Source organism: Pavona decussata, unplaced genomic scaffold (genome assembly GCF_977016875.1).
Source record: "Pavona decussata unplaced genomic scaffold, jaPavDecu1.1 SCAFFOLD_26, whole genome shotgun sequence".
Classification (NCBI taxonomy): domain Eukaryota; kingdom Metazoa; phylum Cnidaria; class Anthozoa; order Scleractinia; family Agariciidae; genus Pavona; species Pavona decussata.
The window spans coordinates 1,508,502-1,535,454 of record NW_028145449.1 but is presented as its reverse complement, the minus strand read 5'-3'; the positions used below and the strand labels follow the sequence as shown (position 1 = coordinate 1,535,454).

Genomic DNA, 26,953 nt, shown 5'->3' with positions numbered 1-26,953 from the left:
ATTATCACCCCAGTGCAATAAAACTGTCGATTAGTGCCTCTGGCCAGAGACAGAGTAGGTCGGAATGGATTGAAACTTGAAAAATGTTAGGCTAATGTTTTTCAAGTTCTCGCATTATTGTTTCCAAAATACGCTAGAACAGATCACGAGTTGTTCCTTGGACGAAATGAGTTGATTTCTTTCCTCATGTTGTTCTAGAATTATTTTGTAGCTAAGGGAAGGTATTATTTCACCATTTTTAACAAAAGCGGTCAAAAACTCCATGACCCTTCCCCTTTTAATGGCTTTAGAACCATTCTTTTGATTTTATTTTGTTCATTCCCTTGTTAGGTGAAAGAAGTTAACTACTCTGGAAATAAAGTTATCCTGACAAGTTCTGAAGGAAAGGAATTGACTGCAGACAAGGTACAGAAGTGTAATGCATTGATAAAAGAAATAATGATTAAGATGATACCTTTTTAATAGAGAGATTTAGCATCGCGTTTACGTGAAACGACCGAAACGTCACCTTGCCGTTTTACGTAAAATATCGTGAACCTTTTGACTTTAGCTTTAATTTTGCAAGTTTCGGTGAAGCTCTTTTGCGGTTCATGAAGAAAAGTGCGGTAAGGAGTGAGTTATGAAGGATTTTTAAACAGGAAACTTAATTTGCCCTAGTATGACTTGCCGGAAAAATTATTGGGGTACTTGTTTTCAACAATTAACTACTTTAATATATACATGTTTAAGAAAAAAGGAAGAAATACTTACGTAGTTCTCACGTAGACGGCAAACGCGAAATAGCCTGTTTTCACGTGGAAACGGCAACCAACCGGCAAACGCGAAAAATGGCGGGAAAATCGTGGTCACGTGGCCATTTTTGCCGTTCGCGTTTGGTACCCGAACCCATGACCTCTGCGATGCCGGTGCAGTGCTCTACCAACTGAGCTATCGAGCCAACTGGGAGCTGGTCATATTGTGAGTTCGTAATATACTCGAGAAGGATGAATAAATGAATATGAATATATGAAAACATAATTATATTAATTTTGAACTGCGGATGAAAGATTAAATAGAAAAAAGACTCTCGCAGTTATTTACACAACTTGAACAGTTGCGAAAAAAAAGGCTTTCATAATTATGGTGGAATCTAAGCATCCCATTGTTGAACAATCAAAGCCACCCCAGGCGTGTTGCATAATTATACAATGTAGTTGATTGCATGTATGTGAGACATATTCACCTGAGAAAGGAAAAGAGATTCTGAACCAAAGCCAAAACAACGATTGTGATTTTTTTGTTGTTGTTTTGTACAGGTAATTGTTACTGTTCCCTTATCCCTTTTAAAATCGGAAAGGTTAAAATTCACCCCAGACCTCCCCAGAAGAAAACTAGCTGCGATAGAAAAGCTTGGAGCTGGACTCATAGAAAAAGTAAGTGCTTGACAAGTTTTTTCTGTTGGTCAGTCTTTGAACGTTGCTTAAAATGGGGCATGAGTTGTTGATTTCAAGAATTCAGTTGATTTTTTATCTCTCGGTTTTCAAGAATTATTTTGTAACTAAGTGAAGGTATTGTTGAACTACGCTCACCAGCGAGGACAAAATGCCAGTTACACTTTCCCTTAAACGATTTTTTTTTTTTAACGCATTCAAAGGCTCACTTAGCCCGCATCATGTACTTCTATTCAGTATATTGACAATTTAACCTACTCTAATCTTTAACTGATAACTTGCAGGTTGTTTTAAAATTCAAATACAATTTTTGGGAGAAAGTTGTCCAAGGAGCAGATTTCTTTGGTCACGTGCCTCAGTCACGTGAGAGGCGGGGTCACTGTGGTCTTTTCTATGACCTCTGTGGAAAGGTAACTGTCTTGTTGCATTCTACAAAAGTATTTGTGCGTTTGTTTACAGTTGAACTGTTTGCCAGTGTTTTCCTCACAGTTCTGGGATGATACTAGGGAGCATAAGCAGCGACGACGGCAACGGCAACGAAAACGTCACCTGAAAATATAGCTTTATTTCATTGGTGCTACTTCACGATTATTTCAACTCGCTCAACTTTTATAAAACGGCGAACTATCCAGGAACCAAATTGTTAGGAGTGGCGTTCAAGTTAACAAAGAAAATGAAACATTCACCGTCGTGTGCTCACGTTTCCACAAAACCTAGAATTTGGTCATTTCACGTTGTTGTTTTGCAGAGGACGGCAAAGAAATGTACCAAAATGTAAAACGCACGTGCAGAGCGATTGTTTTTGCTCATTAAACCTATTGTTTTGTGGCGTTGTCGTTGTCGTCGCCGTCGTCGTTGCTTAAGCTCCCTAGTTACTTACATGTAGAGGACGACTACGAAAACAAGATTTGACTTCAATTTTTTTGAAGTACTAAGAAGAGATAAATCCCAAGAAACTTCATTTCACTCTTTATGAGCGTCTAACTTGATGAAGTGGTTTTTGAAGCTAAGTCCGTGATTGCTAAAAGACGAGACGACCTCCGTTTCATGGACTTTTTAGGGAGCTAAAGCAACGACGACGGTTAAATGAGCAAAAACAATCGCTCTGGACGTGCGTTTCACATTTTGGTACATTTCTTTGCCGTCCTCTGCAAAACAACAACGTGAAATGACCACATTTAAGGTTTTTTTGGAGAACGTCAACGGACGACGGTGAATTTTTCATTTTCTTTCTTAACTTGTATGCCACTCCTACCAATTTGGTTCCTGGATAGTTCGCCATTTTTGTAAAAGTTGAGCGAGTTGAAATAATCGCGAAGTAACACAAACGAAATAAAGTTACATTTTCAAGTGACGTTTTCGTTGCCGTTGCCGTCGTCGTTGCTTAAGCTCCCTGTTTTTGCCAGTACGACGTTCCTACAAAAAGTCGTAGTGAAATGACGATAGCTATCTCGTTTTCGCGCTAAAATGACACTGGTTGACGCACACTCACTCTTTCTCCATTGTAAAACGTAGTACTCTTACTAGATTCTAAAGGTCTCTATTTCGTGCTAAAACTACTTAGATATTCTAGACTAAACATTAATAAGATCACGGTTGAAACACTGTACAATGTTTCAAACTGCGCTTTTTTTTTTTTGCAGAGCACTGAAAAAGGTAAAAAGTTAAGTCATGTTTTAATGACAGTGTTAAGTGGAGAGACAGCCATACAAGCGCAACAGATGACAGACAAAGAGGTGGTGGATAAATGTATGGAAACCTTAAGGAAACTGTTTCCTTATGAGGTAATACGTTGTTCTCTGTATTATTAGTCTAGGCGTGAGTTGCATTAGACACAACATTGGACATGAGTGCTTAGGACTGGTTTTATACTGGCGAAGCGTAAGGAACCTTGCATTCCAATGTGAATCAACAAACGGAGACGGAATTGCAATCGTAAGCTCGATGGCATCGGAATCGCAAGGATCAGAACGTTTCCGTTTTCTTTCGATTTCGCTTCTGATTCCGTCGCTTGCGATCAAGTGAGAACCGGTAGATCGGAATCAGAATATTTTTTTGTTTTTTGTTGATTTTTTCACTGTAATACATTGGTGAAAATTGATGAATATATTAAATTATAATGAAATAATTAAATAAAAACAAACACGCATATACACGCACATACACTCACCTTCACTCATACGCATTACTGTCAACTGGTGCTTTTAAAATGCATAATTCATGACATAATAGGTGTGATTTTTAATTACACTTTTTATATTTGCCCCATTTCATATTATGAATATTAAATTTGTTGCTAGACTTTGCGATTTCAGTTTCCACTTGATAAGTCATTTTCACTCTGGGGATGAAAGCTTTCAGAATTGCAAGTAGAAGAATTAACCAATAACATAGCTCATTCCCAATTCCCTTAATGCGAGATTCAGACCGGCAAACATTTTAAACGAAAGTGGGGCTTCCCTCGTATTGATTCACACTAGGTCAGAAGATTCTTCTGATTCCGACTCCGCTCCCTTTCCCTTCTGTGGCTAGTGTATACCAGGCCTTAGGGTCAGACACAAAGACTTTCTCTCATAACTGCTAAGGTAAATCTAAATTTGTAAGAGAATAAGAGGACCAACACCCACTCCCACATATTCTCTGACCAACACTCTCTGCTCCGTGCCGCCGCCTTGGCTACATTCCAACTCTTCCACCCTGCCTTGTTTCTCTCCCTCTCAACAGTTCTTCTCCAAGTGGTCTTTGGTCTCCCTCTCGCCCTTCGTCCTTCTGGAGTCCACCCCAATGCTGCAAAACAGTCGTTTTCACCCTCTCTCCTGAGTACATGTCCTAACCAGTTCCATCTTCTTCGTCGTACCACGCAGTTTATTTCATTAATCTCTGCCATCTCAACCACCCTCTTGTTCGTCATTCTTTGTTGCCATTTGATCTTCATTATCCGTCTAAGGCATTGGCATTGGAAACTATTCAGTTTTCGTTCGTCAGCCTTTGTGATCTTCCACGTTTCACAGCCATATAGCAGGACCGGTCGAACTTAAGTCTTAAATAGGCGTATCTTGGTTCTCCTTCCTATTCCTCTCGCTGCCCACACCTTCCCTAGTCTATGGAATGCACTGCAAATCTCCTGCAGTCGGTTCATAATATCTCTACTGCCTCCTCCCTCCTTATCTACAGTAGCTCCTAGGTATAGAAACTCCTCGACGTCTTCCACTTCCATGCCATTCACCACGATGCTCTCGCTTGAATGTTATTTCTACTTCTCAAACTAAAATTTAGAATTTAGACACTATTTCCAACAATTTACCGTCCATTTGTTTTCGAAGCAGAGCTTCCCTTTAAGTTTGTTGTTGGTTCTCGTCCTTGCTCTGAAGGTTTTTCTCCGGTTTTTCCGGTTTTCCTCCCTCCACATAAACTTACATTTTCAAACTGGAACGCACAGACACCTTTGAAAGAGCTCCTAGAAGCTCTTTGGTCGTCGGTTGGCAAACAAATCACACTTACATTTTTCGTTTTCAAAAAATACGTATTGAAGTATCTCTCAATCTTTGATGGGATTTTAAAAACTGAGATTACAGGCATCATTTTAGGCAGTGTAATTATCCCTCTAGCGACAGCGAAAATCGAGAACAACTCTGACAGCAGTAGCCTGTGAGAAACGCTAGAGAGACACTATTAGATACTGGTTTTATTTCCAATATCAGTTGTACTGATAAGCTCTTAATGCCCTGGATGAAATGCAACTGGCTTAGGGAAATCTCTCATTACATTAATGTACTTTTATTTCGTTAAACATATGGCACAAATTATTAACGATAACGGAAATATTTTTATATGCAGATTCCAGAGCCCCAAGCTTATCTGGTTACAAACTGGGGCAAGGATCCTTATTCAGGAATGGCCTACTCCTATATTCCTGTTGGATCAACTGGAGAGGAGTATGATCACCTTGCTTGTGATGTTGATAACAAGGTCTTTTTTGCTGGAGAGGTACGCATATAGTGACAAACCGTCATAGCTGGGAGGTGGGGGGGGGGGGGGGTGGATAGAGCAAGCAGATGAATATACAACAATAATAACACACTTTAATTTTCCACAAATATAAAGCATATGAAAACAGCATAAAAAAGTTCAACTGTAAATAACTGTTTTGCAAGTTCATCTATACGAAGTTCTTTCGCGCTCTAACGCATGCAAGCCTGTGAGATTTTCAGACATTTTCTCTTGGTTTTTAGACATTTTTACCTTGATAACTTGATAACTTTTTCCTTGATAATAGTAACGCAATACAACCATTTAACTGAAAAGAGCATTCCCGAAAACGCATTTCGGGAGCTTTCTGGCACCCGAAAATTATCGGGGGAAAATGACGCGACTTTTCTCGGGTCCGAAATGTTCGCATGTTTTGAGAAACACCAGAAATCGTTTTCGGGAGCTTTAGGCCCGAAAAGTTTTCGGGAGTTTCGAGAAACGCACGCCAGGTCGCCTCCCAGTTTTTAATAATTATAGTTATTAATTTTCCGTTGTGCATCCAATTCAGGCTACTAATCGGCAAAACCCGCAGACGGTAACAGGAGCTTACTTGAGTGGAATCAGGGAAGCTGCAAAGATTATATCATGCACTGAAAACAACACTTGAGAGACATACGTGAACATGGCCGCCGAGGACAATGTTAAGTTTGTCATGGAGAAAATATCTGTTGTACAAGTCTAAAGCTTTGATCAAAGCAAGTACGTGAGAATTACTTGTGTGATTAACATTGGGCTTAGAAGTTATTGTTTGACATATAATGATGTTAATAATAAGTTATGATCAGCTTGAGAAGAAGATTAAGAGGTATTTTTATGGAGGTTATTCCAAAATGGCTACCAATTTAATACGCTTTTGTTTGTATTCAAATTAGCCCTTCTTACCTCGTTCTCAAGCTCAAAAATCAAAATAATTTTTCACCTTGAAGGAGGCAAGAAGGGCTAATAGGTCATTTTACAGTTGTGTGCTTAGTGACCTGGTCTTGGATTGGAAGTGAGGCTGGGGGTGACCTTGTTTTGATACAGATCTCACTGCTTTTCATATGCAAACGCCAAATAGTTAGCATAAGAACAGTATGATCTACATATGAAAAGTAGTAAGGTTTGTATCAAAGCAAGGTCACCCCAGCCTCGTTTAGAATCCAAGACCAGGTCACTTAGCACACAACTGTAAAATAGGCTATTGAATGCAAAGAAGAGAATATTAAATGGAACCATTTTCGCATAAGGTTTATTGATGGACTCAAGAGGACCAGGTACATTTGAAGAATACCTTCTTTAACAGGATACTTCTACTGCAACATTACTGGCATATGCAGGGATTAAAACACAGATACGTTTGAAACAGTAACCTGCAAAGGCTACGAACTGATTAAAGACTAAACTGATACTCAGTTCCATTCAAATACTACCGAAATAGGGTAGAAAATGGTGATTGAATACGTCATTAACTTGAGGTGTGTCCTTAGGTTAAAATTGTGCCATTTTAAGTGCAACCTTTAAAGTCAACTTTGTCTAACCAAGTATAAAATGCAGAAAAACCACGGCATTCTTGTTAAGTAGTGTCTGCTGGATCAGATTATGTAACATTAAGTTTGCAGTGAGTTAAGCAGTTTCAGTATGAACAGAAAATTCAGGTGGCGCGGTATTGATTACAAAATGTGTTGTAGTGATTATACTTTAACTTGCAAATTTTTCAGAGAATTACATATCCGGAAATTTCAGCACAACTATCAAAAATTATTATAGATCTGAAGAAAGGTTTATTGAACATTGAAAATCTTAGGGAACAACTTCACATCTTTCTCGCAATCAAATGTCATCTGAAAGAACAAAACATTCTTTTTCACTTGAATGCTTATACTTCCAGTCATTACTTTTACTGGATTGTAAGTAAAATTAGATGAAATTACTATCTGGAAATCGATCATGTACTGTTATAATTTTATTATGACCAAGAGCTACCAAGAGAATCTTTTCAAAATAATTAGCATTGGTTTTTTGAAAATGAGCGGTAGAAAGATCCGAGCGGTTTGGTTTAACGTTTGACGTCGGAACGGAAAAGGTTAAAAAAATTTAAAGTTTAAGTATAATACTGCAATTAACAGTTGATCAAAACGCCACTTGGGCTAAAATGTACGAAGAAATTATCATCAATTAGTTGAGTAACTTTCTTTGAAAGCCAGTTATTCTTGTGACCTATGGCGGTTTCTTGAGGTACCAGATTTAAAAGAAAGTACATCGCCTGAAGAAAGCCAGCCAGTATCGTATGATTTGGCTGCCGTGACATGGAAAGCGGGGGCTGAAATCTAAACTAAACGAGTAAGCATAGTTCATTAGTTAGGCTAATTCAATAAGTTACAAATAGTTTTTCAAAAAGGTATCATGTTATTAGACAACAATCCTGTCCTTTGTTCACAGCTTTATGAAATCTCGTTATGTTTTTAGTTCATAACCGAGTGCTTTTCATAAAGCAGACAGGAACTTGTCAAATGTTAATATAAAGAATGAGAGGCCCCATTGATTTTTGCTGTTGCTCATACGCTTCAGTAATAAATAGCCTGCCACTGAGTTAAAGGGGAAGTTGGTGTCATTTCAAAAAACACTAAACGTTTTTCTATTAACAGAAACCTAATAACTAGTAGTAATCAAAGATTATAGAGTGCGTTCGACAGCCCTAAGTTGTGCGATTGTACGGCCTGCTGCGAGACCAGTTCTGTTATTAATTACCAACCCAGTGTGCAAAAACTGTCCATGAGTGTCTCTGGCCACAGATGGACTCGGCCAGAATTTGTTACAACTTAAAAAAAGATAGGTTTACTTTGTTCAAGTTCTCCGTTTTCTTTTCCAAAATAGGACTAGGCTACTGGACAGATCAGGAGTTTTTCCTTTCAAGAATTCAGTTGATTTCTTTTTCCTGGTGTTCCAGAATCATTTCAGTTGTAACTTAGTGAAAGTATTGCTGCATCATTTTCATAAAAAAGGTCAAAATCCTCGAAACAGTTCCCCCTCTAAGCAGTCTGAATAGTAACTAATTTTGTCAAATATTCGAGTCTGAGATCCCGTTACTAAATTACTGTGTTTGTGGGATCTATATTACGTTACAGATGTTACCGTCAGAACCATGTTATGCAGTTATTCAATGAGTTTACATATTTAGCCTCTTTAGCATATATTAGAATGTATTAACATACATTAGTATGTATTTACCTACATTAGCATGCGTCAGCGTCCGACAAACCTAGCTTGAAATAACTGCGCCCGGTAAATTAAAGAGCTGGGGAAACTTTCTGACAATTAAAGCGTGATATGTTAAATAGTTTTTGAAAAATGAACGTTAAAAAGTGTCGCGATTTTACAAAGAGTGTACTAATGAGTAGGTGTGTAGCTCCGTACACTCTGCAAATTTCACAGTTTCTGAATGAAAAATTCGCCGAGAATATTCGACATGTCACAGTTATATGTACACTGATTACATCGATATATGCTGCTAAGGCAAAATGTAAACTATTACTGTACGAAAATTAGTTATAAACATATTTTGTCAAATTCAACTCGAATGAGATTTAGTTTAGGCAGTGTTACACAAGGCAGTGATTGTGCATCTGTTACTAGGCAACGTGCATGAAACTTGAAAGGATTGAGTGCTGGGCATTGTTTAAAAAGGTGTTCACAGTCCGCTTCAAGATATCCATTTTAGGCCATAAAGCATCTTATATTTTCGTACTGCAACCTGATTCTAAACTTGCCGCTAACTGGTTTTTGGAAGTAAAGAGTGAGTCTTTTACACTTATATAAAAGTTAGCTTAGAAGGTATTCTGTAAGTTGTTGAAGAAAGTAGAACATGGCTCTCCTTTTTCCAGTAGTATTGCGTTAGCATTGCAACTTTTCGCGGATCATTTTCTTTAGAGTTTTGTGCCCCTCCCTTTGTTTGTGTTTGAAACAAGCACAGGAAAATGCTAATTCCATAAAATGCACAAATCTTACTGCCTAGTGTAACTTTAACGTTATTGCCATGTTAGCTGAAAATTTAGGAATCGTTTTACAGCAAGTGCTCCATTTTGATACAGCGAAATATTTATTACATTATTTATGACACTGAGTACTTTGTTCTGAATAAAAAGTTATTTGTTGGAAAAAGTGTTATGCAGCCATTTGTATTTCTTTCTGAAGCTTTTGGATTCGAACGGTCAAATACAATTTGCATCGACATCTACATTAATTACTTGCAAAATGCTTAGTTGTAAAAATCGCTTGTTCTGAGAAAGCGACGACTGTATACTTTACTACCCCTCCCTAACGACAAATTTTGTCAAGCACCCAGATTTGGTGTGCGACGTGACCAGAGGCAACCAGGGTCCATTCTCGAGGGAGGAAGAGAGAGGAGCCTGGGAAAGAGGTTACGACAGTGCTTCGTCCCACGTGACGTCGTGTATTGTGGTGAACGTTCCGATCCAAGTTTCTCCTTAAATGTTGCTAAAATAAGAAACAAATCCTATGTTTTCTGCTTGGCAACACCAATAACCACTCACAGGACAAATGTCTGTTTTTTTTTTTTTTTTTCTGGCGGAGAGCGGGAGGGTAGGGGGCATCTCGGCGCTTGTTGATATGTGTGACTGTCCGTTCTGCTTCTAAAATCACTCCATTTTTTAGAAGCTGTTTACGCGTTCCAACATTGTTCCACGTCTCCATCCCCTTGATAGGTATATGAATTATCTTCAGCTCAATTTAAGATTTTTTTCAGCTTAGTTCAGTAGATTTTAAGCTTATTAAGACAGGGCTATTTTTGTTGTCTTCTGGGGCCGGGGTTGGGGGGGGGGGGAGGGTTGATAGTGCTAAGACAGTGAGACTTAGAAGATAGATAGTACGTCGAAAGTTGTCTCCTTTGACGTCCGCATTGCGAAGTGATGACGTTATATGACGTAATTTAGTCATGATTGCCAAATGACGGTCATCTTGAATTCGCCATCTTGGATTTCTGAATTTTTCCAAAAATTCAGGAAACCGCCAAAACCGAAAAAAAGTAACCAAAATCAATAAAGGAACACTTATTTGATCTTTCTTTGAAAAAGGGATTTCTATTTTCGGAAAAAACCGCCTGTCAAAAATTGATTGCCATGGTAACATCAAAGTCCATCAACACTAACCAACCACATTAATTTTTTTCCAAATAATTTTTTTAAAAAAGTCCTGAGGTTACAGGGCGTTTGCCCAGGTATTAATGAAGTTATTCAAGTTCAAAGTCGCCGTGGGCACAATCCTCCCCCCTCCCGGTCTAGATAAGGTTAAAATGGGTGAAATTATACCCTCTCCTCGCAAGCCAAAAATCAATTACTTTCCACTTCAGAAGCTAATTAGGTTGACATTAGTTTAATTCATCGTTTTATATATTAAATAGCCTTATGAGTTCAGAAATAAACAACCATGAAGTATGCACGAGCCAACCATCTTGACTAATTAGGAACGTGTAATCTTTGAAATTCCTTGTACCTCGAAGAAAAGGTACAACGACCCTCCCAAGCTAAGGAACTAGTTAACCTAATGTTGTATATTCAGACGATAGCTGTAAGATTATTTGATTGATGAGCGTTACTGGCCAATGGATTTTTTAAAATGTATTCGAGAGAAAGTGCTGCTTTGTTTTGGACGACATCTTAATCATCCTTCAAACAAAGGCTGTATGGATGGTAAAGTATCAATGGACCAAGCACTACTGAAGTTGGAGTTAATCCTGAAAGCTCAACAGACAATAATTCAGCTCGTACAACAAAGAAATAAAAGGTAAGCGACAAGTGATTTTGCTTTCTAATCTAAAACTTTTATGATGGTAATCATAAATTTGTAAAAACTACGTTTCCCTCATATTGATCAGTTCCACTCGACTTTCAGGTGTTGTGAATTATCAAACAGATATATTAAAGAAAATAGTTTCTGAAGAGATAGGCGTTCTGAATTGGTAGGGGAGTGAGGTTTTTGTTCTGAGGCTAGAGCTTGTTTGAATACGATTTCCTTGTCAAGAAACGAGATTGCCTTTGCCTTAGAATTTTTATCAACAAGCAATTCTCCTGCACCTTTGCAAAAGAATAATGAGCATCTTTAAAGTGCTCAAACCAAGTCAGTTGAACTGCCGACCCAATCTTTAAGACGTATTCCACTCTTGTCAAAAAATATATATTAAAATATGACTGATTCATGCACTTTGTACGAATTTTTCCTTGCTGTCTGTTTCATGTCTTATAATATCACTCACGACATGATATCACTTAATTGCTATAGGAACAGTCAAAAATCATTCATTTGAGAAGTGCAGTAAACTAAACGTCGAACAGGGTGCAAATTTGTTTTTAGTGCGCACGATCATAAATCTGTATGATTATTTTTTGCAATTAAAGAGAAAACAAAATCAAGGTAAAGCCTAAAAATCATCAGTTTCACCCCTTATTAGTAATTTGCCTGCTCGCTTGAATTGTGATACGGTCCAATATATCAATATATATTCAATTTAGCCCGAGACATTTCTGAATAATGCAAGTAAAGCTACCTTTTGAGTCCGTTTTATTCCATTCAAGCTTACAGATAATATGTCTGTTACGTATGCAGATAATTTGTTCCTAAACAATTCAAGTTATAGATTACCAGAAGAAAAATGCTTAAAGCTATAAAAGCACTTCTTTGCGTCTACCTTGAAAGAAAGTAGACAGGTTGATAAAAAAAAACTTTGTTAATTGATGTTTTAGCTCGTTCTCTGTTCCGTGTTCTATTGCGGGATTGGCACTGTAGTTAGTCAGTCACCACATACAATCCTATTATCATGTTAAATGACCTTATTAATTCGTGATCGGGATTCTCAATTAACAGCTAATTATGCTCGAACGTTCAACCAACTTAACTTTTAACTAGCGATGAAATAGGGATGTGGGAGTTGTGCTTTCACATTACCTGTATATATAACAACGAATATTAAAGGATAAATTGCAAAAAGATAGCGGGAGCCTCTTTACTAAGGACCGGCCGAGTTAAGTCGGCTTTGTTTTTCTGAGTGTGGTGCATTTATTCAATGGATTTTATGAAATATGTTTGGAGAAAGTAGTGCTATGTTTCGACCTTACCTTAATCTGTCAATTAGTCGCGCCGTATAATTTCGATCCAAACAAAAGCAGTGAAAGGGAAGCCGACATCCCAATACTAAAACTAAGGGTTGGTCGTGAAAGCTCAACAAAAGCCGATTCAGCTCGTACAGCAAACAACTAAAAAGGTAAGCATTCCTGACTCTATAGTGTACTGCTAAACTCTTAAGCTATGTTGGGCTCAAAATGATTCTCCTTTGTCCCTCAATTAAGCCATATTATGAACTATCGGTTGACTTGGCAGAATTTATCGGCCGGGAAGTTACGTGAGCAGAGCGTCTCTTCTCTCCTCACATATTCTTCACTAATTAACATCAGGGGATTGAACGGAGTGGCTGTTTCTGTTACTTTAGACCAAATAGTCTCAGGCATTTGATAAATTCTGTAAAACAACATTTTGTTCTTTTATATGACAAAATTATTAAATCATTGCATTTTTTGTTCCCATCCTGAAATCACCAGAATACAGTAACAGCTTGCAAACGCCGCACCCTACTCGGTCGCTATTTGTCAAGCAACTTAGCTTCGCCATTGGCTCCTGGCTTCGCGTGGATGAAAATGTTGATTAAATTACTAGGAGAGTTCTGATCTTCGGCGAAAATCAAAATGTTTGAGGGGTGGAACGTTTGGATGGGAAAACCCACAAGGCTTTGTGGGGCTGTTTGTAAAATGTCAGTGTTCGTATGTTTGGGATCCTTGTCACGGTAAAAGCGAACCGCATCGTTTAGGGAAACTGCGTTTATGATAGAAGAGAACAAACGCGTAATTGATCAGGGCGATTCGCCTTCCGTAAGGAAACTTTAGGGGATGCAATATTTACCTGTTTTGCATTTTTGGCGGCATTCTTTGTTTATTGTAATGCTTTCCATTAAATTTGCGATAGATTTGTCGCCAAACACGTTGAAAGTTTCCTTGAGAATCACGCTCAGAAAGCAACAAACAAAGTCTCTTATTTTTAACGGATTTCCACGAAATGCCTAGAAATTTAAGGAGTTTGTCGATATGTCCAGAAATGCACGCAAATGAGATTCATGAACTAAATGATAGACATCACAAGGTGTCCCCTAACCTTAATTCTCACTAAAACACACATAATTCTGTCAAACATGAAGTCATATCAAAACGACAAAAAAGCCTGTTTTATATGAAGTACCCAAATTCAGGGTTAGGGGCATTTCTGGGCATTTCATTTCTGGACATTTTAGGAGTTTGTCATGCTCGAACAACCTCAAGCGTCGAGCGTTCGGCGCTTAATAAAGAAGGCAGGCCCACCAACATTTTATTTACCTTAAAGATACATATTTATTTCATACATAGTTTCAGGATTATTTGCTCTTTCTCTCACTTTTGTAGGTTTATTTTTATGTCATTTTTATTGCTGAGAACCTCAAGGATAGAAGCAACAAATTGCGTTTGCATATCAAAGTGACGCGCCTGAGTTAAAGACAATACCTTAAGCCACCCTTTGTGTCATTTTACTCTCATCTTTGATAATTATTAAGCCCATTATGCATTGCTTAATAGTTTCCCAGTTAACACTGATTTTAAGCTGATTTCTAAAGAACTAAAAAACATTTAGTTTGGCGTCTTTTGTTAATACATTTGGTTACGAATAGCAAATTTAAACTTAGAAAGTTTCGCCGGATATTAGAGTTTTGCCTGTTGTTTCTTAAGAGCTTGAAGTGTGTAGAAAAAAAAGGGAATCACTCATTTTGTTTTGTTTTATTGCTTCTCCGAGCTCCTCTAACTTAACACCCACATTGGGATATTTCGACTTCGCATTTTTTACCCCATCGTAGGCTTTTGCCTTTTACAAGCTTCTTTGATCACTCTGAGCGAAAAAAGAAAAAAAAGCGAGTAGAGAATCCGAAGCTCGTTGACCAGAAAAGATAATAAAATGACTTACTCTCGAAAGTTTATTCGGAGTTCAGAGAATATTTTAAACGCTACGCACGCAGATGATTTTAAACTAGGCTCTTAATCTGCTTTGGTGTAATGGTGAAATGCAAGGACGGAGCTAGATTCCACTACTGTAATACCTTTTTCGATAACCTTCATGAAATATACACCCATTGGTGTGAAGACGTAAGCGGCATTTTTGTGTAGAGTAGATTGGAAACTTCTTTCAATTCTTGTACTTTACTTTAAGGCTTGAAAAGATTTTACAATCTTGTAGTTCTGTAGTTTCATGTCGTAAGAATAGTTGTCATAGTTGGTGTAATTCTTCGACTTTCTGCTCCAACTACTCAAAGAACAGTAAGTGCAAGGATCACAAAAATTTCAGCAACAACAGGAAGAGGATATTTTCGCTATGGCGTCATTTGAAAAAAAAGGCAAATAAATGTCAATGACTACAACTACCAGAATCCTTCAGTTCTCTGTTTTCTCGTGCTAATTGGAGCTATTGCTCTACACCCCCCCCCCCCCCCCCCCTTCGCTTGGGCAGTTACTCTCGACCCAGGCCATCACTCATTCTATAAGTTGGCTATCACGCATCTCAAGCTCTACTCAACAATTCGTTACTAGATAATCCAATCAGGATGAGCCAGTATAAATAGCTACACGTGGCTTTTAAAGCCCGGCGAAATGAAGAAATACGGCCTCACCCATGAGAGTTACCATGAAGGTTTTCCGGCCCCTTTATTGTATTGTAAGCGTATATCGATCACTTTAAGAATTTATCACATAAAGGCGAATTAAATTCGCAATTACATTTTTAACATTGACCTTGATATTTCTGTTATTGTAATACAGTTTAACTTAGCTTTCAGGTTTCGACTCTGAGTTCAAGTTCCACCATGAAGGGGACCCTTTGTCTTGTCATACTTTCAATGATATTTGTGGTTGTGATATCGCTGGCGTCAGATTCGAGCAGACTTGTGAAGCCGCGGCGTGATATGCGCAGAGTTGAAAGAAAATGGGGAAGTATGTCCTTGTTTATTTTTTTTTTGTTGGCTGAAATTTTCAATTCAATTTCTTTCCAAAGAAAGGAGTCTTGCGCAAATATTTTTCATCTAGCAATTCTTTAAACTATTAAAAGGAATATAAGTTGCTTGGAAATGAAAGGTTGGCTCAAGTTCGACAATGTACGCCATAATTCACGATATAGTCTCAGAAAAACTGGCAAGACTGATCGTCCGAACTAAACCAGATCACTTTCCGTACAAATAATCCCACCAATTTTTAGGGTCACTTTACCAAATAGCGAAAAGAAATGTTCGTAAACATGGTTAAAGGGCCAGTCATGATAATAATTAATTCAGTACGGTGTAATTCTGATTCAAAACATCTGTTTCAGTCTCAAGGTGCCAATTTGGTCCTGGTGACCCAGCGCCGGCTGATTCAATCCCTTCTAAGGTATTTCGCAGAATTTGGGGATAAAAGATGCTACAGAGGATCATTTCAGCTCCTTCTGTGTCTCATTTTAGCCCCTGGGTGCATTTCAAACATTAAAATTAAAGCCATTTTGTCACTTATTTAAGAGGCTCAGATTAGCCCTGAAGAACTTTGTAAACTTTTGAACCGACTAGCAAAATCCTCGTGACAGTAGCCCTTAAACGTTGAGAGGTTTGTATGCAGCTGTATTCCAAACCGCTGAAATAAGCTTTCTTTTCTCCCCATCTCTCCGCTACCCGTTCCCCTATACTCTCGTCCCCTCCCCCCTTCCATTATATCTGCCCTATCCCTCCCCCCTTCCATTATATCTGCCCTATCCCTCCCCCCGTCCACACACTCACCTCGTTGCCCTCACGTTGTCCCTACTCTACCCCTTTCTTCACAATCTCACGAAATAAAAGATCAAACTAAGGCCCTTCAGTTATCCCCTGAGACTGATAACTTTTCAGCTTTTTTTTTGTTCAGGTTACTTCAAGATGTTATATTGACATTATAACAACAACAACAACAACAAGCTTTATCACCAATTTAAAAAGTTAACAAAGTTAAACTTAATTTACAACATAATATATTAATACAAAAGAGGTAACATTTACTCAGACTAACTAAAAAGCAAATCGAGCTGATTAAAAACTAAATAATGTTTAAATATAGAAGGTAGGTTGGCACTAAAGCTTGAGCAAAGTAATTGATTAATCATTTAAAAAAGGAAAATGAAAAGAAAAAAAAAATAAATAAATAAATAAAATAAATAAACTCATGAACTGCAAGACTCTAACATGTTTAACTTGGCTTTGTTTTTGAACGTTTTCAGGGGGAGGTGTTTAATGCTTTCGTCAAGGTGATTCCAAACTTTTACACTGAGCTGCAAAGCGAATGTTGAATTTACCATAGTTTGTTTATCATAATTTTTTCTTAATAAGCTAATTTACTTTCAGAACCTATGATCCCGCGTTTTGAAGTAGAAGAGGATGAGAAGCAGGCCAATGGATTTTTACAGCCAAACGATCCATGCCGTGAGACTTGTTACGAAAACTGCATGAGAGAGGTCGATCGTGGGAACGCTGATTCCTGCGAACACTGCGGATGCTAATAAGATTAGTAAGTATCAAATGCATTATGTACTGTAAACAAATGTTCACATAAACCTTGCCGAGCCAAATCGGGTGGAATATTCTTTAACAGCAGTTAGAAACGGTGTTTCGTTATCTCAGATAATATCGAGTACGGCCTCAAGCCAACCCGATTATAACAAAATTCTACATTGCGACCGACAAGGAAAGTTCCCAAACGCCCAGTAACGTAGATTACCTGTAGTTCCTTATTGTCGGTAGTGTACTGTATAGCGCTCTACCCGCTATGGCGTCAGGAACGTAAGAGTGACGGAGTGAGTGAGTGAGGAATGCGATGTCGAGCGTGCGCACACGCGTGGCTCGCCCGCTTTACTGTCCCGAAGAGAAGAAATTGGTCCGCAGCGCTTGCATAGCACTACCCACATGTACGCAATGCGTACCTATTTCTTCTCTTCGGGATAGTAAAGCTGGCGAGCCACGCGCGTGCTACCCGCGTGTGCACGCTTTACATCGCATTTCTCCCACCTCGCCTCTTATGGGGCAGTTTCATGGACAATAATCACATAACGTAAAGTCGATGTCAAAAAAAAATAATAATAATTACAAAATAAACAAATAAATAAATAAATAAACTCAAAGATGCGCTAGGATATTAATCATTTATGAAACATGCTAAAAATGTTAATTAAGATATTATAATTAATCTTTTTTTTTACGTTTTCTTTTCAGGGATTCAGAAAGCACGGCGCTTTCGAACAGAGACTTTTTGTCAATGTGGGTGTGAAGGCAACATTATACTCCTTCTTTTTTCAATTAATTCGAAGTTTGATGAAACTAGCATTTATTACCGGAGTGCAACAACATGCTGTATGTGGCGTCGAATTAGACAGTGTGATTTTGTTTTGTCAATGCTTGCAGGTTACTACTACAATAAACTTATTATCACAGTTGTGTATTTCTGTTGTGTTTTTCATTTTATTCGGGAATCCAACTTTGGGTCTGCAGTAAGGGTCATCCGATACCAATTCACCGATATGAGTACGATATTTACCCATAGTTTTCGATTTAGATGTTTTCGATTTCGATACTGTGACGTCATCATCCGAGACTTTTCTAGGATTCTCAAGACGCTCTTTATGGTCTCAGTAAAATTAAAAAAAAAAAAATCCTAATTTCCGGACCCTCGGGGGGTGGACGAAAAAGGTTGGAACGAAAAAGGTGTTGTTGTTACCTTTACTTTCCCTTTTTCGTTCAGCACCCGAGGAAGGTTTGTATTGCAAACCGAAATATGGAGCAAATTTTTTTTTCATATAACAAGTATATTTCAGTTATTCTAGCCTTTGTTGTTTATTCTATCAAGCTCGTCACCTCCGCCGTTGGGATCAGTCTGCCGTCAGTATTTTGTATTTGAACTAGTAGTTTGCTGATCCAGGTCTAGAAGTGATCCGGCACCACTCATCGGTTTGTCGCTGTGGAGTTGCAGATTTTATTGTATTTGTGTACTAGCCCAGCGTGAAGTAAGAGAAGCGCGGCCGGCGTCAGTTGTGTTCCAAAATTGGTTTTAGATACGGTAGTCAATGAACTTTTATATTGTTTATGGCTTGTTCATGTTAGCTTTTGCACTTAATTTGTTTGGTCTTGTTCAAGCGAAATAATTATTAAGCGGTGTTGTAAATTATCAAACAGATATATAAAAGAGAATAGTTTCTGAAGAAATAGGCGTTCTGAATTGGTTGGGGAGTGAGGTTTTTGTTCTGAAGAAGAAAAGCCATCCAGAGGTAGCTTGTTTGAATACGATTTCCTTGTCAAGAAACGAACTTGTCTTGAATTTTTATCAACAAGCAATTCTCCTGCACCTTTGCAAAAGAATAATGAGCATCTTTAAAGTGTTCAAACCATGCCAGTTGTCGACCCAATCTTTAGGACGTATTCCAGTCTTGTCAAAGTACAGTCGAACCTGTATATAACGGCCCTGTATTAAGCAGCCACCCTCTATTAAGCGGCCAGTTTTCAAAGTCCCGATTTTTCGCTCATACAAACGCTGTATTTGTTACCTGTATTAGGCGGCCACCTCTATTAAGCGGCCGCGGCCACCCTGTAGCAGTCCTATGTTTGTCTTTCTTTGTTATTTTTACCTGTATTAAGCGGTCACCCTTGAATAGAAATTAAGCTATATGTTATTTTATGCGGTATTTTATTGTGTTTAAAATGCGATCCAACATCACTATAAAGAAATAACATGTACAAAGCTACTGTAAGCTGATCAGATATTCGGCCGTTGGATATCGTTAACGCTTTTCAGATGTCCGCATGGTGCTGAAGTACAGTAGCATATCCCGAACGTTAGAAAAAGTTTGTTTTGAATATACTTTACTCTTAAGCAAGAAAATCCTCTTTAATTGGCTTGTTCTTCGGCCCTGTGACATTGAACATTGAGCGCATCAACTATGAAATGACGAAATGAGATATTTTGTTGTGAACTGTAAGTCATGGAAATAGTAGTCTCCTTCGCAGCCGTTATTAGGGTCGTCACGCAACGCTCCTGGGGAGGAGCGTTGCGTGACGACCCTAATAACGGCTGCGAAGGAGACTATGGAAATAGAGCACTGTATACCGTAGAAGGGTAGAGGACAATTTATTGCATAGTACCTTTACACAATGTTACGTATATTATACCGTTAAGTTACAAGTTGGCACTGAACTTTGTTTAAAGTATTGATCACTTGAAAGAGTGTTTTATTGTCCTATTGTTTCCTTGCATGAAGTGTTTTTGTATGATACGCCATTAAAATTGACATTAGACAACGCCCAGTGAGTAGTTTTAGTGATCCTGTATCAAGCGGCCACCTGTATTAAGCGGCCAGTTCCTCAAGTCCCGAGGGTGGCCGTTATATACAGGTTCGACTGTATATATATGAAAATATGACTGATTCATGATCATGCACTTTGCACGAATTTTCCTTGCTGTCTCACTGCGTTTCATGTCTTATGATATCACTCATGATGTCAAGCCCCAGGAAAACTGGTGAAAAACCCATGAAATCACTTAATCGCTATACAAACAGTTAACAAGTCATTCATTTGAGAAGTGTAGCTACGAACTACACGTCGAACAGGGTGCAAATTTGTTTTCTTGTGCGCACGATCATAAATCTGTATGATTATTTTTTGCAACTAAAGAGAAACGAAAATCAAGGTAAGGCCTAAAAATCATCAGTCTCACCACTCATTAGTAATTTGCCTGCTCGCTTGAATTATGATACGGTCTAATATATTAATTTATATTCAATTTAGCCCGAGACATTTCTGACTGACTACAATGCAAGTAAAGCTACCTTTTGAGTCCGTTTTATTCCATTCAAGCTAACAGATAATATGTCTGTTACATATGCAGATAATTCAGTTGTTCCTAAACAAGTTATAGATTACCTGAAGAAAAAAAGCTTAAAGCTATGAAAAGTACTTTTTTCGTCTACCTTGATAGAAAGTAAGCAGGTTGATTTAAAAAGAAACTTTGCTGATTGATGTTTTAGCCCATTATCGGCGGGATTGGTGGTTAGTCAGTCACTACATACAATCCTATTATCATGTTAAATGACCTTATTAATTCGCGATCGGGATTCTCAATTAACAGCCAATTATGCTCGAACGTTCAACCAACTTAGTTTTTAACTAACGATGAAATAGGGATGTGGGAGTTGTGCTTTCATATTACCTGTATATATAACAACGAATCTTAAAAGATAGATAGCAAAAAGATAGCGGGAGTGCCTCTTTAGTAAGGACCGAGTTAAGCCGGCTTTGTTTTTCTGTGTGTGGTGCATTATAATGCATGGATTTTATGAAATATGTTTGGAGAGAGTAGTGCTTTGTTTCGATCTTACCTTAATCTATCAATCAGTCGCGCTGTATAATTTCGATCCAAACAAAAGCAGTGAAAGGGAAGCCGACATCCGATTACTAAAACTAATTAGGGTTGGTGCTGAAAGCTCAACAGAAGCCAATTCAACTCGTACAGCGGACAACTAAAAAGGTAAGCATTCCTGACTCTATGGTGTACTGCTAAACTCTTAAGTAATGTTGGGCTCAAAATAATTCTCGTTTTTCCCTCAATTAAGCCATATTTTGAACTTTCGGTTGACTTGGCAGAATTTATCGGCCGGGTCAGAGTTGCCTGAGCAGAGCGTCTCTTCTCTCCTCACATATTCTTCACTGATTAACATCCGGGGATTGAACGGAATGGCTGTTTCTGTTAATTTAGACCAAATAGTCTCAGGCGTTTGATAAATTCTGTAAAACAACATTTTGTTCTTTTATATGACATAAAGCCAATGCATATTTTGTTCCTATCCTGAAATCACCAGAATACAGTAACAGCTTGCAAACGACACACCCTACTCGGTCTTTATTTGTCAAGCAATTTAGCTTTGCCATTGGCTCCTGGCTTTGCTCGGATGAAAAGGTTGATTAAATCGCTAGGAGAGTTCTAATCTTCGGCGATTTCTTTATGTTTGTGGGGTGGAACGTTTGGATGGGAAAACCCACGAGGCTTTGTGGGCCGTTTGTAAAATGTCAGTATTCGTATGTTCGGGATCCTTGTCACGGTAAAAGCGAACAGCATCGTTTCGGGAAACTGCGTCATGATAGAAGAGAACAAATGCGTAATTGATCAGGGTACCACCAGATTCGCCTTCCACGAGGAAACTTTAGGGGATGCAATATTTACCTTTATTGCATTTTTGGCGTCATTCATTGTTTATTGTAATGTAGTCCATTAAATTTGAGATAGATTTGTCGCCACAGACGTTAACAGTTTTCCTGAGAATACTCAGAAAAGCAACAAACAACCTTTTTCACGGAAAAGTCAATTGATCGTCTGAACCTAAGGAACCTCAAGGATAGAAGCAACAAATTGTGTTTGCATTTCAAAGTGACGCGCCTGAGTTAAAGACAATTAGTTAAGCCACCCTTTGTGTCATTTTACTCTCATCTTTGATAATTGTTAAGCCCATTATGCATTGCTTAATATTTTCCCAGTTTACACTGATTTTAAGCTGATTTCTAAAGAACTCAAAAACATTAGTTTGGCGTCTTTTGTTAATACATTAGGTTACGAATGGCAAATTTAAACTTAAAAAGGTTTCGCCGGACATTAGAGTTTTGCCTGTTGTTTCTTAAGAGCTTGAAATGTGTAGAAAAAAAGGGAATCGCTCATTTTTTAAATTTGATTGCATCTCCGAGCTCCTGTAACTAAACACCCACATTGGGATATTTCGACTTCGCATTTTCTACCCCATCGTAAGCTTTTGCCTTTTACAAGGTTCTTTGCTCACTCTAAGCGAAAAAAGAAAACAAAGATTGAGTAGAGAATCCAATCCTCGTTGACCAGAAAAGACTGATAATGGAAGGACTTAATTTGAGAGAGTTTATTCGGAATTCAGAGAATATTTCAAACGCTACACACGCAGATGATTTTAAACTAGGCTCTTAATCTGTTCTGGCGTAATGGTAAAATGGCAGCATTTTTGTGTAGAGTACAACAACAACAACAATACAACAACCAGAATTCCTCAGTGTTTTTTTGCTTTCTCGTGTTAATTAGAGCTATTGTTCTTTGCTCTACACTGGGATAACAAAATTTGAATTTGAGAAGGAAAACAAAATGAAATCTGGTACTTGCAGTCAAATGACGCCACCCTGAAAAGCCTGGGTCGAGAGTAGCTGCCTAAGCGATTGTGGGAAGGTTTGCAGGGGATGTTGGCTATTATCATCGCATTCAGCCTCCCCCCAAACAATCCCACAATCGCTTGGGCAGCTACTCTACACCCAGGCCATCATTATTTTTTTTCAAAGTGGGCTATTGCGCGTCTCAAGCTCTCCTCAATAATTCATTACTAGACAAACCAATCAGGATGCACCAATACAAACAGCTACACGTGGCTTTAAGGCCCGGCGAAATGAAGGAATACGGCCTCACCCATGCGAGTTACCATGAAGGTTTTCCGGCCTCTTTATTGTATCCTAAACGTATATCGATCACTTTAAGAATTTATCACATAAAGGTGAATTAAATTCGCAGTTACATTTGTAACATTGACCTTGATATTTCTGTTATTGTAATACAGTTTAACTTAGCTTTCAGGTTTCGACTATGAGTTCAAGTTCCACCATGAAGGGGACCCTTTGTGTTGTCATACTTGCAGTCATGTTTGTGGTTGTGATATCATTTCCGCGTGATTCGAGCAGGCTTGTGAAGTCGCGGCGTGACATGCGCAGAGTTGAAAGGGAATGGAGAAGTATGTCCTTTTTTGTTTGTTTTTGTTTGCTGTAACTTTGATTTCAATTTCTTTCCAAAGAAAGACGTCTTGCGCGAATCTTTGTCATCTACTAATTCTTTAAACTATTAAAAGGAATATCAGTTGCTTGGAAGTGAAAGGTTGGCTCAAGTCAGTGACGATGTACGCCATAATTCACGATATAGCCTCATTAAAAACTGACTGGCATGAATCGTCCAAATTAAATCAGGTCACTTTCCGTAAAAATAATCCCACCAATTTTTAGGGTCACTTTACCAAATAGCTAGAGGAAATGTTCGTAAACATGGTGAAAGATCCAGTCATGATAATCATTACTTCAGTACGCTGGAAATCTGATTCCAAACATCTGTTTCAGTCTCAAGGTGCCAATTTGGTCCTGGTGACCTAAGGGCTGATTCAATCCCTTCTAGAGGCATTTCGCAGAATTTGGGGCTAAAAGATGAATAGAGGATAATTTCAGCTCCTTCTGGGTCTAATTCTAGCCCCTGCGTGCATTGCAGACGTTAAAATTACAACTCTTTTGTCACTTATTTAAGGACCGTTCCTCCTTTTGCTTCTGCGCATACGTTCTGCGCATCTCGGGATGATCCGAGAAAGTCGGGTTTCTTAACGGTGGTGACTGCTAAAACAGAGATATTTTTGCGCGGGAAAAACAGTTCTTAGCAAGAGTTATTGGTATCCGAAACGAAAATTAGGGGTAACCATACATTTTTCAGAGATAATTAAGCTTCAATTCCAAGGGAAAAATTCCATACATTGTTTTGTATCTTGGAGCTTTTTAGAATAACTGTTGATTCGTTATCTCTAAAAAATGCGTGGTTACCCCCAAAATTTCTTTTTGGATTCCAATAGCCCTTGCTAAGATCTGCTTTTCCCGCAAAGTCAAAAACCGTGCAAAAATACTAGGTATTAGTAGGCACCGTCCTTAAGGGGCTCAGATTAGCCCTGAAGAGGGTACTCTGTCAAAAATTTTTAAACTTTTAAACCGACTAACAAACTCCTCGTGACAGTGTCCCTTAAACTTTTCCGGAGAGGTTTGTATCTAACAAAATGCAACTATTCCAAACCACTGAAATAAATGCTTTCTTTCCTCCCCATCTCTCTCCCTGTTCCCCAATACTATCTTCCCCTCCCCCTCCCATTATATCTACCCTACCCCTCCCCCCTTCCACACACTCACCTCGTTGTCCTCACGTTTTCCCTGCTCTACTCCTTTCATCACAATCTCACGAATTAAAACATCAAAACTAAGGCCCTCACTGAGGCTGATAACTTTTCAACTTCTTTTTGTTTAGGTTACTTTAAGATGTTGTATTGACATAACAACAACAACAACAGCAACAACAACAACAAGGTTTATCACCAAATTAAAAAGTTAACAAAGTTAAACTTAATTTTACAACATGATATATTAATTCAAAGAGGTAACATTTACTCAGAATAACTGAAAAGCTAATCGAGCTGTGTAAAACTAAATAATGTTTAAATATAGAAGGTAGGTTGGCACTAAAGCTTGAGCAAAGCAATTGATTAATCATTTAAAAAAAGGAAAATGAAAAGAATAAATAAATAAATAAACAAATAAATAAACAAATAAATAAATAAATAAATAAATAAATAAACTGATGATCAGTAAGACTGTAACATGTTTAACTTGACTTTGTTCTTAAAAGTATTAAGGGGGAGGTGTTTAATGCTTTCATCAAGGTGATTCCAAACTTTTATAGCTGCAAAGGGAATGTTGAATTTACCATACTTTGTTGGTCATAGTTTTGTTTTAATAAGCTAATTTATTTTCAGAACCTGTGATACCGCGTTTTGAAGTAGAAGAGGATGAGAGGCAGGCCAATGGATTTTTACAGCAAAACAATGATTGTACCGCTTGTTACGAAATGATGTGCATGGAAGAGGTCGATCGCGGGGACGCTGATTCATGCGCAGGCTGCACATGTTAAAAAAATTAGTTAGTATCATATGCGTTATGTACTGTAAACAAATGGTCACATAAACCTTGCCGAGCCAAATCGGGTGGAATATTCTTTAACAGCAGTTAGAAACGGTGTTTCGTTATCTCAGATAATATCGAGTACGGCCTCAAGCCAACCCGATTATAACAAAATTCTACATTGCGACCGACAAGGAAAGTTCCCAAACGCCCAGTAACGTAGATTACCTGTAGTTCCTTACTGTCGCTAGTGTACTGTATAGCGCTCTACCCGCTATGGCGTCAGGAACGTAAGAGTGACGGAGTGAGTGAGTGAGGAATGCGATGTCGAGCGTGCGCACACGCGTGGCTCGCCCGCTTTACTGTCCCGAAGAGAAGAAATTGGTCCGCAGCGCGTGCATAGCACTACCCACATGTACGCAATGCGTACCTATTTCTTCTCTTCGGGATAGTAAAGCGGGCGAGCCACGCGCGTGCTACCCGCGTGTGCACGCTTTACATCGCATTTCTCCCACCTCGCCTCTTATGGGGCAGTTTCATGGACAAAAATCACATGACGTAAAGTCGATGTCAAAAAAAAAAAAAATAATTACAAAATAAACAAATAAATAAATAAATAAACTCAAAGATGCGCTAGGATATTAATCATTTATGAAACATGCTAAAAATGTTAATTAAGATATTATAATTAATCTTTTTTTTTACGTTTTCTTTTCAGGGATTCAGAAAGCACGGTGCTTTCGAACAGAGAGTTTTTGTCAATGTGGGTGTGAAGGCAACATTTAATATACTCCTTCTTTTTTCAATTAATTCGAAGTTTGATGAAACTAGCATTTATTACCGGAGTGCAACAACATGCTGTATGTGGCGTCGAATTAGACAGTGTGATTTTGTTTTGTCAATGCTTGCAGTTTACTACTACAATAAACTTATTATCACAGTTGTGTATTTCTGTTGTGTTTTTCATTTTATTCGGGAATCCAACTTTGGGTCTGCAGTAAGGGTCATCCGATACCAATTCACCGATATGAGTACGATATTTACCCATAGTTTTCGATTTAGATGTTTTCGATTTCGATACTGTGACGTCATCATCCGAGACTTTTCTAGGATTCTCAAGACGCTCTTTATGGTCTCAGTAACTGTAAAAAAAAAAATCCTAATTTCCGGAGCTGGGTCGGTTTGCATCAGAAGCCATTTTTTTGCCCTGAAAACTCCTACACCCACCTCTTGCTTTTATCCCTGTTTATGACTTCTGCGTGCTGTATATATTTATTTACGCGAGAGAAAGATGTTCTAGCCTTAGTTAAAAAAGTACTGAAGAACATTTTTCCGCAGTTTTTTATTAATTATTTTAATCTCAATAAGGATTGTATCGAAAGGACTACTAGAGAGAGCAACCACATTAGACTACCGAGAGCTAAACTAGAGTCAACATAAAAGGTATTTTTCTATCATGAAGGGATGGTTTTTAATCAAAATTTGTAGTTTTGTAGGTTTTTTAATAGTCTTATATTTCTATCGTTTTGATATATGCGATCCTTTAGTTTTAGTATTTCTAGAATTTTTAACGTTGTAATTAGGGCTTCCGTTGATAACGGTAATCAGTTTTTTTTTGTAATTACTGAAAGAATTACCC

At 38.2% G+C, this 26,953-nt stretch overlaps 3 protein-coding genes across 4 annotated transcripts in view; 2 read left to right on the top strand and 1 right to left on the bottom strand.

Moving 5' to 3' along the window:
• Window positions 1-9,597, top strand: part of LOC146485459 (lysine-specific histone demethylase 2-like) — a 31,118-nt gene extending 21,521 nt beyond the window's left edge. The window contains exons 15-21 of one of the 2 annotated variants that reach the window (XR_014863394.1): window positions 331-405; window positions 1,296-1,412; window positions 1,715-1,840; window positions 3,074-3,214; window positions 5,268-5,417; window positions 5,968-8,100; window positions 8,166-9,597. Coding sequence is in view for 1 of the 2 variants with exons in the window: in XM_085103451.1 (XP_084959577.1) it covers window positions 331-405; window positions 1,296-1,412; window positions 1,715-1,840; window positions 3,074-3,214; window positions 5,268-5,417; window positions 5,968-6,066 (708 nt within the window). In the remaining variant the exon portion in view is untranslated. Of the gene's footprint in view, window positions 1-330; window positions 406-1,295; window positions 1,413-1,714; window positions 1,841-3,073; window positions 3,215-5,267; window positions 5,418-5,967 lie in introns of both variants that reach the window. The other variant, XM_085103451.1, reaches the window with a different exon arrangement.
• Window positions 9,598-11,068: 1,471 nt separating this feature from the next.
• On the top strand, window positions 11,069-17,936 carry LOC146485458 (uncharacterized). The gene is made up of 4 exons (XM_085103290.1): window positions 11,069-11,237; window positions 15,348-15,508; window positions 16,918-17,080; window positions 17,782-17,936. Exons 1-3 carry the CDS (start codon window positions 11,137-11,139, stop codon window positions 17,070-17,072), a joined length of 417 nt encoding a protein of 138 aa, XP_084959416.1. The 5' UTR covers window positions 11,069-11,136; the 3' UTR covers window positions 17,073-17,080; window positions 17,782-17,936.
• Window positions 17,937-25,697: 7,761 nt separating this feature from the next.
• Window positions 25,698-26,953, bottom strand: part of LOC146485444 (extracellular calcium-sensing receptor-like) — a 175,686-nt gene continuing 174,430 nt past the window's right edge. The window contains exon 3 of the mRNA XM_085103435.1: window positions 25,698-25,744. The gene's annotated coding sequence lies outside the window, so the exon portion shown is untranslated. The remainder of the gene's footprint in view (window positions 25,745-26,953) is intronic.